This window comes from Mauremys reevesii, linkage group 13, assembly GCF_016161935.1.
Source record: "Mauremys reevesii isolate NIE-2019 linkage group 13, ASM1616193v1, whole genome shotgun sequence".
In the NCBI taxonomy this organism is placed as follows: Eukaryota; Metazoa; Chordata; order Testudines; family Geoemydidae; genus Mauremys; species Mauremys reevesii.
Genome location: NC_052635.1, coordinates 7,276,584 through 7,292,296, shown reverse-complemented (window position 1 = coordinate 7,292,296; position 15,713 = coordinate 7,276,584). Strand labels below are relative to the sequence as shown.

Below are 15,713 nucleotides of genomic sequence, written 5' to 3'. Positions count from 1 at the left end.
GGGAGCTGGACGGACAGACAAGGGGCTGGAGGGCAGACAGGGGGCTGGACGGACAGACACGGGGACACACACAGGGGGCTGGACGGACAGACACGGGGACACACACAGGGGGCTGGACGGACAGACAAGGGGCTGGAGGGCAGAGGGAGGGAGGGATGGACAGACAGGGGGCTGGATGGACAGACACGGGGACACACACGGGGCTGGATGGACAGACACGGGGACACACACAGGGGGCTGGATGGACAGACACGGGGACACACACAGGGGGCTGGATGGACAGACAGGGGGCTGGAGGGCAGAGGGAGGGATGGATGGACAGACAGGGGGCTGGACGGACAGACACGGGGACACACACAGGGGGCTGGACGGACAGACACGGGGACACACACAGGGGGCTGGATGGACAGACGGGGGCTGGAGGGCAGAGGGAGGGAGGGAGGGATGGACAGACAGGGTGCTGGACGGACAGACACAGGGACACACACAGGGGGCTGGATGGACAGACAGGGGGCTGGACGGACAGACACGGGGACACACACAGGGGGCTGGATGGACAGACACAGGGACACACACAGGGAGCTGGACGGACAGACAAGGGGCTGGAGGGCAGACAGGGGGCTGGACGGACAGACACGGGGACACACACAGGGGGCTGGATGGACAGACACGGGGACACACACAGGGGGCTGGATGGACAGACAGGGGGCTGGAGGGCAGAGGGAGGGATGGATGGACAGACGGGGGGCTGGACGGACAGACACGAGGACACACACAGGGGGCTGGATGGAGCGGTGCAGGAGTGAGACGCTGCCCAACCCAGCCCGTAGCCCAACCCCTTGTGCCGGGGACACCGCGCCCTGGTCCCGCCTCCCCATGTCCGTCTGGGCCCCCCCCCCCCCCATCACTTAGGCCCTGGCTCCGGCGGCAGCCACAGCTCCCAGCCCGGAGGGGGCGCGGGGGGGCGGCGATGGAGGGGGGCAGCCGGGGCCGGGACGAGGGGGGCGCCCCCAGCCCCTTCGTCCAGGCGCGGCGGCGGCGGGGGGCGCTGAGAGCCAGGGTGTGGGGCTGGGGGTGGGGCTGGGGGTTGTTTTGGGGCGGGGTTTGGGGATGGGGGTATTGGGGCTCCCAGTGTCTGGGGGATGGGGGTGTATTGGGGCTCCCAGTCTCCGTGGGGATGGGAGGATGGGGTGTGTTGGGGCTCCCAGTCTCCGTGGGGATGGGGAGGATGGGGGTGTATTGGGGGATCCCACTATCTGTGTGGGGATGGGGGTGTATTGGGGGATCCCAGTCTCCGTGGGGGGATGGGAGGGGATGGGGGTGTATTGGGGGGATCCCAGTATCTGTGAAGGGATGGGAGGGGCTGGGATTTATTGGGGGCTCCCAGTCTCCGTGGGGGGATGGGGGTGTATTGGGGGGATCCCAGTGTCTGTGGGGGGATGGAGGTGTGTTGGGGGCAGCCCAGTGTCGGGGCGGGGGGTTGCGGTGTCTGGCGGGCACCGGGCGCTGGGAGCCCCCTCCCCTGCAATGCGCTGGGGTCTCCCCACCCCACTGCGGCTCGGGGGTGCGGATGCGGCAGCCTCCCTGGCTGGTTTGTAGCCCAGGCTGCGCTGGGGGGAGCCGGGCCCAGCGCAGGGCGGGAGGAGCCGGGCATCGGCTTCCATTTCCCTTTCTCTTTCGTTTTCCCCTCGTTTACTGACATCCTGTTTCTCTAGAGACTCTACCCAGGGCAGCCCCCCCCCTCCCCCCCAGCCCTGCCCGTGCCCCTCACTCCTGACCCACAGCCCCCTGGGTCCCAGCGCTGGGAGCAGGTTCCCATACACGGGGGTCCAGGGACTGGTCTGGACCAGCTGAGCAGCTGTCTGGTTTACCTGATTATTTTTCTGTCACTATTATTGTATTATTTCATATTAATCCAGCCATCCCCCTCTGTCTGCTCCCATCTATCTATCTATCTATCTATCTATCTATCTATCTCCATACACCCCCTGTATTTATCAATCTAGCTCCATGCTCAGACTCTCCATTTCCACCTTCCAACTCCCCATATCCTCCCTCTGTCCCCCTTCACAGCCCCCCTTGTAGTACCCCCGGCCTTCCCCTGCAGGAGAGGGCTTGCTCTGCCCTAACAGGTCCTCTGCTCCAGGGTTACTATAGGTCAAAACTTGAGGGCGGGTCCTTCAGGGGGGATGTGGAGGAGCACATACCAGGGATGCTGCATTCCTAATTAGTAGCCTTAATATACAGGTCTGGGAGTGTTACTATGGGGTTTAAGGGGTTTAGGTGCTATGGGAGCCTGGATTATATCTGCTGGGAGTAGCCGGTTCCCATTCCAGAGAATCCCTATTAGCAATAACCATAGATTATTGTGAGCAACATATTAATATTATTCCAGAAAACATATTTCAGAAATAAATTTAAAAATCAAATTTATTCATTTTGACAGCTTTGAAGCAAACGGTTTCAATCTTTCCAGGATTCCCAGGGTACTAGCTGCGACTGACAGCCAAAAATCTCTATTAATTGAAGAGATTAATACAGTCATTAATTGTATCACTCCTTTAATTTGTAGCCATTGGGAGCAAGTCAAATCCTAGAGTTTCCATATTAAGAAATTATAGAGCTTCCCTATTCTTAGCCCTAATAAACAGATTATTTCCATTTGCCATTAGCTGGGAAATTCCTATTATTAATAAATAGGGTTAATATTCATACATTTTTTGCAGACATGGATAGCAAAACTCTGCTCAGATAATACTGAGGGCTAATCCTTGATTTAGTACCCACAGGGGCTAAGTCAAATCCTAGAGATCCCCTTTTAATATGAATTAGCCTTCATACGCCAATTATTTCCATTTGGGGTCATCTAGGATCCCACTGTAAAATCCCTATTAATAGTCATTATTTCTCTTATTCATATTGCTGTTTCATTTGACATCATCTGACATTGATGCTAAATATTCTGCCCTGGTAATATTGATAATTATTCATTTGGTTTGCATCTCTTGGGGTGACATCAATTATTATTTATTAGGTGTGTTACGGTCGCACTATCAGACCCAGTCATGGCCCAGGACTCTATTGTGTCAGACTCTGTACATTGTTTATTAGGTTCATTACGGTAGCGCCTAGAAACCCCAGTCATGGATCAAGACCTCATTACACTAGGTGCTGTACATTTTTTATTAGGTGTATTATGGTAGCGACTAGGCACCCCATTCATGGCCCAGTACGTCATTGTATTAGACTTTGTATGTTATTTATTAGGTGTTTTACGGTAGTAGCTAGACATCCCAGTTGTGGCCCAGGATGCCAGGCACCGTATGTTATTTATTAGGTGCATTACGGTAGCACCTAGAAACCCAAGTCGCGGCCCAGGACACCAGGCGCTGTACATTATTTATTAGGTGTATCACGGTAGCATCTAGGAACCCCAGTCGTGGCCCAGGACGCCAGGCACGGTACGTTATTTATTAGGTGCATTACGGTAGCACCTAATAGCCCCGGCTGTGGACGATCTCTGCTCCAGTGAGCTCAGAGTCAATGGTTCTTATCCAATGACTCAGGTCTCTGCATTAGTCATTATTAACCTTAATATTCTTATTATTGCCATTGGGCTTCAGCTGGCCTGGCATGGCTCACCGGGCTGCTATTAATGACAGAGAGGGAGGGTTGGGGCGTTACTGAGTATTATTCATTTGTGTAGCATCTGCGGGAGTTGAGGGAGTTGACTGGGTGAAATCGCCCCAGAGTTATTAACCTCTCCCTAACCCATCTCCCAGCTGCGTGCTAGGATGCCTCGTCCTGTTGACGGGCGTGGGCCACCCACTTTCTGGAATACAATGATTTATCGTTACTATTACCAGTGTTCAATTCCACTGCCAGGCTGCAAATGCTTGGCCACGGGCTCACCTTTAGGGCTGCTAGTAACGTTCAGCTCGTGCGTAGGTGTGGGCAGAATTAAGCATTTACTTTCGCGTCTGCTGAGTTTGAATACGGCAAATCCTGGAGTGTCTCTAGTCATAATTATTGGCCTTAATATTAATATAATTTCCATTTGCCATTAGCTGGCATAGACTGTCTCCTATTCTGAGAATCCGCCAATATTAATAACTGTTTAACTTTGAATATTATTATTATTATTATTATTATTATGGGCAAGGGATAGCTCAGTGGTTTGAGCATTAGTCTGCTAAATCCAGGGCTGTGAGTTCAATCCTTAAGGGGGCAACTTGGGTAAAATCAGTACTTGGTCCTACTAGTGAAGGCAGGGGACTGGACTCAATGACCTTTCAGAGTCCCTTCCAGTTCTATGAGATCAGCATATCTCCATACATGTTTAGGTATTAGCATATTAATTTGTTAGTTTTGTAGACAAACTGAATAGCCCACACCTTGGAGTGTTACTAATCAATATCCTGATTATGAATCTTATTTCATTTTGTATTGGCTTAGATCAAGGGCAGAGACTCAACCTTAAAGTTAATCCTACTAATTATTCTCAGTGCTAATTAGTTATGCATCTTCAGGGATCAAATGGGTCACATCCTGGAGTTTGTGTATTAAGGACAATTATCCTTTAAAAAATATTTCCTTTTGGAATCAAAGTACATTACCTATTTCCTGTTCAGATGAAATTGAACTCATAATATTTATCTTTATTACTAACATTATTACTTCATGTTGTGTCAGATAGGACTGGCCACAATGATGCTGAGTTTATTAATTATTATTAGAGTTGGGTTTTCAGCTGACTCTTTTTTCCAGTGAAAAATAACACTGGAATATTTAGTGGATTCATGTCAATTTGACCAAATTGTTTATTACAGCAACAAACAAACCAAACAAATAAAAATCAAGTTGGTTCATGCTGACATTTTTGAAACACAATGTTTTGATTTTCTGGGTCTCGCTTCAGAATGTCCTTTCATTTTAGTTTCTTGTTTTTATTTTATTTTTATTTTAGAAAAGAGCCAAAAGTGTTTAACCATGGTCAAAATATAAACTAAATGGGTTGTTCAACCCTCAACAAAAAAAATGGTCATTTTCGATCCAACCGAAACATTACTTTTTCCAAAGAGATGCCCAAATCCCTAATTCTTCCAGTTGTAATTATTATTATTAATCATTTAATTCAGCAACCGCTAGGGTTGTCTAGATCAAATCATGACATTTCTCTATAAAAATGGACTATTATTATTAATTATGAAATCTCAGTGCTGCAAAGATGTAGTCAAAGTATATAAAGTTAAGAACAAGATGAGATTTCGGAGCCCTTAAAAATGTATCCTTTGGTGCCTCAGTTTCCCTCTGTGCCATCATTTAAGGTAGTTTAAGGCAGTTCTGACTAAAAAAAAATGAAAAGTTGTAGCAACATAAAATACACAGCAAGTACCCCAGAGTAGGTTGTATTGACAACATATATTGTTTTATTATTAAGGCTAATAAAGTTTTGTGTGAATTGGAGGTTGACCCAGTGATAGCCAAGAATTTCTACATTTATAATATTTATGATGATGATTAGTACAGGCCCTGAATTAGCAAAGTACTGATGTAAGCTTCTTGTATTATTATTTATTAATCGTTAACTGGGGTTGCGTCTGGCTGCGCAGGGGACTGTGTGGAGCTGTGATTGGTATAATTAGCATATGTATTAATAATGAAGTGAATGGACAGAAAGAAATTGGTGAATCTGGCCCCGGATGTCAAATCGTTTTCAGAAAACGGACCACAAAACACAAACCGCACAAAAAAGCCACAAGAAATGCGAAATAGCCACAGATCAAACGGAATCAACAGTGTCCCTACCCACCCAGTAGAGGACAATACACATGCAAACAAGTACAGAAAATAAACAAACACGCAAATAGTAAATCACGCAATACACAACAGACACCTAAGCTGTTTGTGTATTAACAAACAGAAAATGACACAAAATATTCAAACACACAAAAATCCACAGTACACAAAACAGCTAAATACATAAACAGGAAATAGCACAGTACACACAAAACATACACAAACACACAAGAATAACAACTAAACAAGAAAACAGAAAATAACAGAAAACATCCACAGTGTACCCACAACATCCATAGTACACCAAAAAAAAACCAACTAAAAATGTAAACAGAAAATAACACAGTACACACAAACACCCACAGTACACAAAACAACTAAACACAGAAACCGAAAATAACCCAATAAATCAAAAATATTCACTGTACATAAAAAATGAAACAAATAGAAAATAACATCAGCAAAGAGTCCTGTGGCACCTTATAGACTCTTTGATGCTTTTACAGATCCAGACTAACACGGCTCCCCCTCTGATACTAGAAAATAACATGACACACAGAACATACACAAAACACACAGTGTGCACACACAACAACTAAACAAACAGAAAATAACACAAAACATCCTCAATCCACACACAAAACATTTGCAGTGCACAAAATACCTACACACACAAGCAGAAAATAACGCAATACACACACAAGACCTAGACGGTGCGCGTGCACACACACAGAGCAACAGGCATGTGTAGCCAAAGCTAACATAGCATGGCTCAAAATCACTGTGGCTGTGTTAGACGTACGCAGGCCTTTGGAACTCCCTGCTACATGATCACAACCCCTGGCCAAGCCACCGCTGACAGCTGCCCTTGGCTGCCATCCTGGGCCTGTAACACCTCCCTGGGGCTCCCCTTCTCTGCCCTGTGAGCGTCAGCCCCAGGACAATACACACTAAGGAGAGGATGCTCTGTGTGTTGTGTTATGGGGAGTCCTTGGCCTGCGATCCTTTCAGTGAGGCCAGGCCCAGGAAAACCTGCCAGGCTGGGTGAACTCTGCGTGTGCGTGTGTGAGTGCAGGACCCTGCTGGTGGAGATAAGCCCTACAATGCTGACCTGAGGGGATCCGGTCACCCACGCTGCCCGGAGGGGCCCGGGCAGTCAGCGTTGGGGTGTTGACGTCTCTCCCGTTGCTTCGCAGTTCTACCTACTGGGGACGGTGCTGGCCCCGCTCCGTGTGGCCCTGGCCTTCGTTGTCCTCTTTCTCATGTGGCCCTTCGCGCTGCTCCAGGTGCTGCACCGGTCCGGGGAAGAGCTGAAAGAGCCGCTCACGGACTGGAGGAGGTAAGAGACCCCCCCACACACCCCCTACAGCTCTGCTGGTGCCCCTCAATCCTGACCCACAGTCCCCTGCTAGCCCAGCCCTTGGTTCCCGCTCCCCAGCTCTGCCAATGCCCCTCAGTCCCAACCCGCAGCCCCCTGCTGTCCCAGCCCTGTGCTCCCCCCACAGCCACCGTCTCCATCTCTTCCGTTTCAGCTCCTTCTCCCACAGCTCCGTTTACCTCCTGAGCCGCCTGATGTTCTTCCTCCTCGGCTTCATGCGGATCCGGGTGCGGGGGCAGCGGGCATCGCGCTTGGAGGCCCCGATCCTGGTGGCCGCCCCCCACTCCACCTTCTTCGACCCCATCATCTTGCTGCCGTGTGACCTTCCCATGGTGGTCTCCCGCACAGAGAACCTCCACGTGCCTGTCATTGGAGGTAAGGGGCTGGGAGGATGGGCCATTCCGTTGCATGGTCTGCCCTTTGGATGAGGCCAGTGGGGGACGTTAGGGTCATCAGATGGAAGGGCCCATTGGATGATGCCTGTTGGGGTCATAGGATGTAAGAGACCCCTGGGGTGGGGAGGAGAGGGGAGATGGGCCCTTCCACTGCATGGTCTGCCAGTTGGATGATGCCATTGAGGGACCTTGAGGTCATCGGCTGGAAGGGCCCATGGTAGAGTGGGGTGGGGATATGGGCCCTTCGATTGGATCGTCTCCCCATTTGATGGTTCCCCCCCAGGACCCTTCCAGAAGGGGCATCCCAGTCATGGGGGGTGAATGGGGAGCAGGGTCCATGGGGCTCCAGCTACAGGGGATGGGGCAGGAAGTGAATGTTACCAGCATTGCCCGTTACTTTGGGGTACGCTCATTTATTAGGGTTACTCTTCTGCAGGGGGGATGGGGAGATGTCTGTACTTCTGTCAATGTGCTGCTTGTGTCACTTGTGTTCTCATGTGGAGCTCTAGTTTTCCCTGCTGCAAGTTCCCCCCCAATGGAGCTATCCTGCAGGACTAGGTTTTACACACACACACACACACACACACACACACACACACACACACACACACACACACACACACACACACATACACCATTTCTGAGAGTACTGGATTAATCAGCACTCCCAAGCTGACCTCTTATATGTCCCTGGACTCATTAGGCTGGGTCGAGCAGCACCTCCAAGCTGTCACCTTCGTATGTCATAGGCACCGCACCAGAACAGAGCATACTTGAGCAGGCTGGGTCGAGTAGCATCTTCAATCTGTCACCCTCATATGTCCCAGGTTCAGCATGTCCCTATCCCCACTTTCACATTACAATTGTTCTGGTAGTAACCCACTTGGTGAGCAAACCCCACAGGCTTTTTGGGCGCTGCAGGGATCTTTTAGCTTAGGTACGAGGAGTGTTGCTGCAGAGCAAATGAGGAAACCAAAAACACCCATGACGGGGGGAGAGAGAGAGAGAAGCAACCAGCTTAACCATGAGAGTTATTTATGGCCAGATAATAACCATAGGGGAGTCAAACAAACAAAACAGTTATAATATTAAATCTAAGTTAATTTTGATTATAAAAGTCAGGTTTAGAAAACAATACCTGATCACACAGGTCAGGGTCAGAAGGCTCCACCGAGAGAGCGAAGCTTGAATCGATCAGGGGTCCCAGGCGGTGGTGGTAGCTGAGGGTCCGGAGGGCTGGAGACAGGCAGAGCCCCCAGCACGATCACTCAGGAGAAGATGACGTCCCAATGGAACTGATGCAGATTTTGGATCCAGGCATGAGAGCACTTACTTGAGCATGGGTAGGGGGTTTTGTAGGGAAACAACAATGGTTCAAGGGAGAACACTAGATTTGTTTATGTGTAAACTGATGGCTCAAGGGAGAATACCACAGTTGTTTTGTTCAGGCTAGACCAGGGGTCGGCAACCTTTCAGAAGTGGGGTGCCGAGTCTTCATTTATTCACTCTGATTTAAGGTTTCGCGTGCCAGTGATACATTTCAGTGTTTTTGGAAGGTCTCTTTCTATAAGTCTATACTATATAACTAAACTATTGTTGTATGTAAAGTAAATAAGGTTTTTAAAATGTTTAAGAAGCTCCATTTAAAATTAAATTAAATTGCAGAGCCCCCCGGACTGGTGGCCAGAACCTGGGTAGTGTGAGTGCCACTGAAAATCAGCTCACGTGCCGCCTTCGGCACCGTGCCATAGGTTGCCTACCCCTGGGCTAGACAATGGGAGTTGATGATTCCCTGGCTATGGACGGTGTTCCTTGGAGGGAGCTCACAATGCAACTAGGGAGCTTCACCATTTTGGACACTAATCAAGGATTCATTACTGGAATTGGTCTGATAACTACTGGGCTGGGTGTGTGCAGGCGTGGGTTCATTGACATCTGGAGCAGAGATCCCCCATGATGCACTGCTTCCCTGATTTTCTGGTCCCAGAGTTCTGTGCGGTTCTTGCCTTGGAATCTGTTCTCCATTCTGTAGCTAATGGAGATGCCTCCCTGTCCCATCTTTGATGCAGATGAGGCCAGGGGAGTTTCCTTAATCCTGTCACCCTTACACCAGGGGTTTAGGGATGTCTCCCACGGCCTTTTCATTGCTTTTTGTAAGTCTCTCTTCTGATCGATTTTGGTTTAAGCAGAGGCTGGGGGTGTTTGTCTCAGATAGGCTGGCTACTGCGCCCTGGTTCCCCGAGAACACAGAGCTGATAGGTAACAGTGGGGTATAGAGCCGGGTCCGACGATGTCCCATCCTCCCCATTTTGGTGGGTCTCTCCCCTGATGGAGAAAGCACCATGGGTTTGGGGCAGGAGGAGGAGGGGCTGTGAAAGGAGGAGATGGGGGGTGGGGAAAAGAGGGGCTCGTGGATAGCAGCGAGGCAGAGGAGAGGGGATGGGGAGAGAGGGGAGGTGGAGGAGCTGGCCCCAGGGTGAGGACCTGTGGTGGGTCCATTGGAGTTGAGTGGCAGCAGGTGGTGGTGGGTCTGTCCCCTGCCTCATGGCCTGCTCCCCTCACCCATTTCTCTGCCCCCCTCAGCCTTGCTCCGGTTCAACCAAGCCATCTTGGTGTCCCGCCACGACCCAGCCTCCCGCAAGAAGGTGGTAGAGGAGGTGAAGAGCCGGGCCACATCCCAGGGAAAATGGCCACAGGTGAGACTGGTTCCCCTCCCCAATTCCCACCCCTCCCTTGATCACCCCAGGTATCTGACACTCTCCCCTTTGCTCTCCCCCAGGTGCTCTTCTTCCCCGAGGGGACCTGCTCTAACAAGAAAGCCTTACTGAAGTTTAAGCCAGGTATGAGGCCCGGCAGCACAGCCTGGCTCACATAGGGGTGGGGGGACTAGGGCGACCCCCACCCTAGAACCCCCTTCCCGTTGGTCAAGCAGGGCCTGGGTGTAATGACTCTCGAGCCCAGAGACTCCTCCCTGCAGGGTTGGGACTAGGGGGGTGAGATCGTCAGGCGGAGCTGCAGGAAACTCCAGTGTGAGCAGCACAGACGCGCTGGGTGTGAAGCAGGAGGAAACGTTGTTGTGGAACATGATGTAATCCCCTGTATATGATAAGGGTAAACCTGGAGTAATCTGCAGCGTGGATTGAGAGTAGTGACACAATTTGAAGCACAGAGTAAACCTGGAGTAAACCTGGAGTAACACACTGTGAGTATTGAGAGCATCTGCTCTGTTTGAAGCAGAGAGTAAACCTGGAGTCAACTTTGAGTAACATGCTGTGTGGATCAAGAGCAGCAGCTCTGTTTGAAGCACAGAGTAAATCTGGTGTAAACCTGGAATAACTCGCTGTGTGGATTGAGAGTAGCTGCTCTGTTTGAAGCGCAGAGTAAACCCAGAGCAATCATCAGTGTAAATGTGGCCAGTCTCAGGGCAATCCTAGAGAACCAATCTATGTAAACTGAAATGTGAACCTCAATGTAAATGTAGAGCAGCCTTAGTGTAAACACTGGCTAACCAACCAATGGGTGAACCTAGAAGAAGCAGAGAGTAACCTCAGTGTCAATCTAGAGTAACCCTCCAAGGAAACGCTGCAAAAATCCACTGTAAAGCTAGAGTCGGTGTAATTCTGGAGTAACTATCCGAGTAAACACTGTGTAAACTTAGAGTTACCCAAGTGTAAACCCAGAGCAAACGACAATAACCCACAGGGTGATCCTCAGCGGAAAGGCTGTTAACCTCTCTGTGTGCCAGGCGTAACTCCTTGCGTGTATGCAGGTGACACTGTAACAGCCTACACCCCTCTCTGCACTCCCGTGTAAATCCAAAGTGAAAGCCTTGGTGTAAACGGGTTGTCTCTCTCTCCCAGGTGCCTTCATTGCCGGGGTTCCTATCCAGCCCATCCTCGTCCGGTACCCCAACAGCCTGGTGAGTGTCTGGCAGGGATAACGGGCCGGGTGGATGGCGCGGTCGGGCCGCACAACCAACGCCTCTGTTCTTCTCTTGGCAGGACTCGACAACCTGGGCGTGGCAAGGCCCCGGAGTGTGAGTTATGCATGGGGGAGGGGTCTGTCTGTCTGTCTGTCTGCTGCCCCTTGCTGGAGGAGATGAGCCCTGCTGTGTATCTGTCTGTCTGCTGCCCCCTGCTGGAGAGGATGAGCACTGCTGTCTGTCTGCCGCCCCCTGCTGTACGCTTGAACGGCTAACTTGGAGTGTCATGTCTCTCTCCCCCCCGCAGGCTCAAAGTCATCTGGTTGACGGCATCACAACTCTGCACCACTGTGGAAGTGGAGGTGAGATTGCACAGCGCCCCCTAGTGCCGTGCCAGGGCAGTAGGGCCAACACCCCCCGGCTGAGCTCCTCACATACTCCCTGCTGCCCCCTAACCCCCTTATCTCTTCCAGTTCCTCCCCGTCTATCAGCCCAGTGCCGAAGAGAGCGTCAACCCCACACTTTACGCCAGCAACGTGCAGAGAGCCATGGCCCGGTGAGTGGTCCTGGTGGGGGGGCCGACTGGGCTCCCCTTGGGGGTCACTGCAGGGGGGTAGGATGGGGGGCACCCATTTGGGGTTTGGCAAGGGATATTGAAGTAAGGTGGTGGTGGGGAGGTTGGCGTGAGGCACCACGGGGTGGGCCTAAGGTGTCTGAGGCACATGGGGTGAGGGGTACATGGGAGGAGCACATGGTACCAGGGAGTTGGTGTGGGGGGGCCATGGGCAGCAGTTGTCACAGGATCCCTGGAGGCAGGTGAAGGGAGCACAGAGGGGGCTGGCGTGGGAGGGCATGTGGGGGGGTGTGTGTGTTGGTATTTGGGGCCTCAGGGGATTGACATGGACACAGTGTGAGAGATGGTGGGTTACCAGGGTACTCAGATGGGGTTGAAGCTGGGAATATGGGGGGTTGGGGCCATGTTGGGGTAGTCAGAGGAGGTGGTGCGGGGGTCCTGGGAGGGGTTGGCAGGGGGGTTATGGGGCCAGCATGGCCACATGGAGAGTTTTTGGGGTCAGTGCTCTGAGGGGTATGTGGCGGGGTACATATGGGGGGTTGGAGGGAAGTACACGGGTTGTTGGGGATACGGGGGGTCGGGGTACTGTAGCGGGTACAGTGGGGTCTGGGGCACTCGGGGGGACACAATAGGGGGCTCGGCGTCGGGGGGACCCCTCAATCTGACCACTCCCTGCCCTTGTCTCCCCGCAGGGCGCTGGGCGTCCCAGCCACCGAGTGCGAGTTGGTGGGCACCCTGCCGGTGCGGGCGGTCGGGCGCCTGCGGGTGGCGCTGGAGCCCCGGCTCTGGGAGCTGGAAAGGGCGCTGCGGAGGGCCAGGTGAGGGGCTGGGAGACAGAGGGAGGGAGGAGGAAGTGGGGGGAGGTTGGGAGGTGGGGGAGGGGAGGGGAAGGTTGGCAATAGGGGCAGGGGAGGATGGATGGGCAGTAGGGGAGGGACAGATGGGACAGTGCTGCGTTGGGGGCAGGGCTGTACTGCCCGTGTCTCTGACCTCTCTCTCCCCCACATGGGGATCCCCCTGCAGGTGGGTCGCGGGGGGGCCCCTGCCTGATGGTGGAGCAGAGACTCTGGGGTGCCAGGAACTTGCCCACTGGCTGGGGCTGCCCCACCCTGAGGCACCTGAGGAGCTCTGTGCCTACTTCCAGCAGGTACCAGGGGGCAGGGAGGGAGTGGGAGAGGGCTGGGGAGGAGAGCGCCCCTGGAGCGGGGAGTGGAAGGGGATTGCCCTGGGGCTCGGGGGGAATTGCATCGGGGCTGGGGGGAATTGCCCCTGGGTGGAGAGGGGAGGGGAATTGTCCCAGGGGTCAGGGAGGGGAATTGCCCCGGGGGTGGGGAATTGCTCTAGGGGTGGTAGAGGAGAGGAGGATTGCCCCAGGGCGTGGGGAATTGCCCCAGGGTGGGAGAGGGGAGGGGGATTGCCACAGGGGTGGAGAATTGCCCCAGAGGGTGGGGAATTGCCCCAGGGGTCGGGGAGGGGAATTGCCCCAGGAGGTGGGAAATTGCCCCGGTGTGGGGGAGGGGAAGGGGATTGCCCGGGGTGCATAGAAGTGCACCCCTGGGCAGGGGAGGGGGTTGTGTGGGGCTCTGTGTCCAGAGGTAACCCCCATCCGTGTGTCTGTCCACCAGGACATGGGGGGCGCCGTGGACGCCCGGGCGGTGCGGCTGGCCCTGCAGGCGCTGGAGGGGGGGCACAGCCCCGAGGAGCTCACACGCCTGGCCTTCGGGGTGGGGGGGGGCAGGGAGTGTGTGGTGCTGGGGTTGGGGCTGGGATGGGGATATGGGGGGCTGGGTTGGGAGTATGTGGGGAGGGGTCTGGGAGGGTATGTGTGGAGATATAGAGGGTGGGGGGAGGAGGCTGGGTTGGAGGATGTGGAATGGGGGAGTATATGTGGGGAATATGGAGGGTATCTGGGAGTCGGGGGGGAATCTAGGGGCTGCAGGGAGATACAGGGGCTGTGGGTGAAGGTATCTGGGGGATAATGGGGCTGTGGGGGGATATAGGGGCTCTGGGTGGGGTATATCTGGGGGCCACAGGCGGGGGGATATGAGAGCTGTGGGGGGTGTATGGGGAACTGGGGGCATGGGGATTGTGTGGGGTCTCTCTCATGCTCACACTGTCTCTCCCCCTCCCCACAGCTGTTCTGCGAAGTGGGGGCCGGGCAGGGGGCCCCATGCCTGCCCCGGGAGGGTTTCTGTGCCATCCTGCGCCTGCTGCTGGGAACGCCCTGGGCCGACGGAGCCGAGCTCTTCGCTGCGCTGGGGGGGGCTGAGCCCCACCACGGTCTGAGCATCGGTGAGCACCCCCGGACAGGCAGAGGGCCTGGCAGACAGACGGGGGGACCCAACAGACAGACCGGGGCGGGGAGTGGGGGAACCCAGCAGATAGACAGAAAGGAGGAGTTCTGGCAGACAGACAGGTGTGGGGAGCCAGAAGACAGGCAGACAGACAGACATGCATTTGGATGGGGGAAGGCCCAGCAGACAGAATGACAGACAGGGGGAGGCCCAGCAGACAGACAGACAGATGGGTAGACAGAGAAACTGACACGTGGGGAAGAAGAGAGAGAAAGAGAGGGAGGCTACACATGCAAGGCAGACAGACAGACAGACAAGAGGATAGGGCAGACAGATGGACAGACAGACAAGAGGGCAGACAGATGGACAGTCAGACAGATGGATGGAAGAGAGGGCAGACAGACAGACAGAAGGGCGGATGGGCAGACAGACAGACAGACGAGAGGGCAGATAGAAGTACGGAGAGACAGATGAGAGGGCAGACAGATGGACAGTCAGACAGATGGATGGAAGAAAGGGCAGACAGACGGACAGACAGAAGGGCGGATGGGCAGACAGACGGACGAGGGAGGGGGCAGACAGACGGACCAAGGGGTGGCCGAGCCAGCCCAGCGACTATTTCACCCTCTCCTTCGTTGTCTCCCTGCCAGGTCAGTTCCAGGATTTCGCCCTGCGCCACCCTGACTATGCTCCACTCTTCAGCACCTACCTGTGCCTCCCAGTGCCCACCCACCGGGCCTCCACCCCCCACGCCAACGGCCTCCCCCACACCAAGAGCAAGGCAGACTGAACCATGCCCCTCCCCACCATACAGTGACACCCCTTCCCCAGCACACTCGCTACCCGGGACACACCCAGCAACTCAGGGCTACAGGAAATGGGGAGGAAACAGCCGATTTCGGGGGAGGGGGGTTTATTTTATTTTAATTATTTTGGAATTTATTTTATTTTTTGGAGTGAGGCGGGTGGGCTGGGTTTCTTCTGTTTTGTAAAATGTAAACAAATGCTATTTTATATATCAAATATCTATATCTCTATGAAAATATTATATATATATATATATATATCTCCACACTAACTTTTAAAGCAAAGGTGGTTTTGAGCGGCCTTCATTGGAAAAGAGGGTGTCAGAGGGCCCTGGGGCTGGGCCTTCACATTTAATACAGTGGTTTCAAGGTCACCTTCATGCCACATCATGAAACTTCAGTGGCAGTTTCAAGGGGGTTTCCCAGTCTAAGGTAATTATCCCGATCCAGTCCCAGGGCAGGGGGCTGGCTGGCTCAGGGAGGCGGGAAAGGGACACAGCCCTAGGGAGCCCCCTCAGCAAGACCCCACTCTCAGCTCTGCCTTA

The 15,713-nt window shown here is 53.3% G+C and overlaps 1 protein-coding gene across 1 annotated transcript; it reads left to right on the top strand.

Moving 5' to 3' along the window:
- The first annotated feature begins 970 nt into the window (after positions 1-970).
- On the top strand, positions 971-15,360 carry LPCAT4 (lysophosphatidylcholine acyltransferase 4). Its single transcript, XM_039497386.1, has 14 exons — positions 971-1,027; positions 6,996-7,138; positions 7,332-7,552; positions 10,156-10,268; positions 10,352-10,412; positions 11,433-11,491; positions 11,574-11,608; positions 11,802-11,856; positions 11,968-12,050; positions 12,761-12,886; positions 13,092-13,215; positions 13,694-13,792; positions 14,204-14,360; positions 15,013-15,360. Exons 1-14 carry the CDS (start codon positions 971-973, stop codon positions 15,150-15,152), a joined length of 1,473 nt encoding a protein of 490 aa, XP_039353320.1. The 3' UTR covers positions 15,153-15,360.
- The last annotated feature ends 353 nt before the right edge of the window (positions 15,361-15,713 follow it).

Bases quoted from the DNA above. Each gene is read 5' to 3' on its own strand.
- LPCAT4 (XM_039497386.1), top strand. From the start codon at position 971: ATGGAGGGGGGCAGCCGGGGCCGGGACGAGGGGGGCGCCCCCAGCCCC. The intron at 11,857-11,967 runs GTGAGATTGCAC...TATCTCTTCCAG, and splicing joins GCACCACTGTGGAAGTGGAG to TTCCTCCCCGTCTATCAGCC. The intron at 13,216-13,693 runs GTACCAGGGGGC...TCTGTCCACCAG, and splicing joins TCTGTGCCTACTTCCAGCAG to GACATGGGGGGCGCCGTGGA.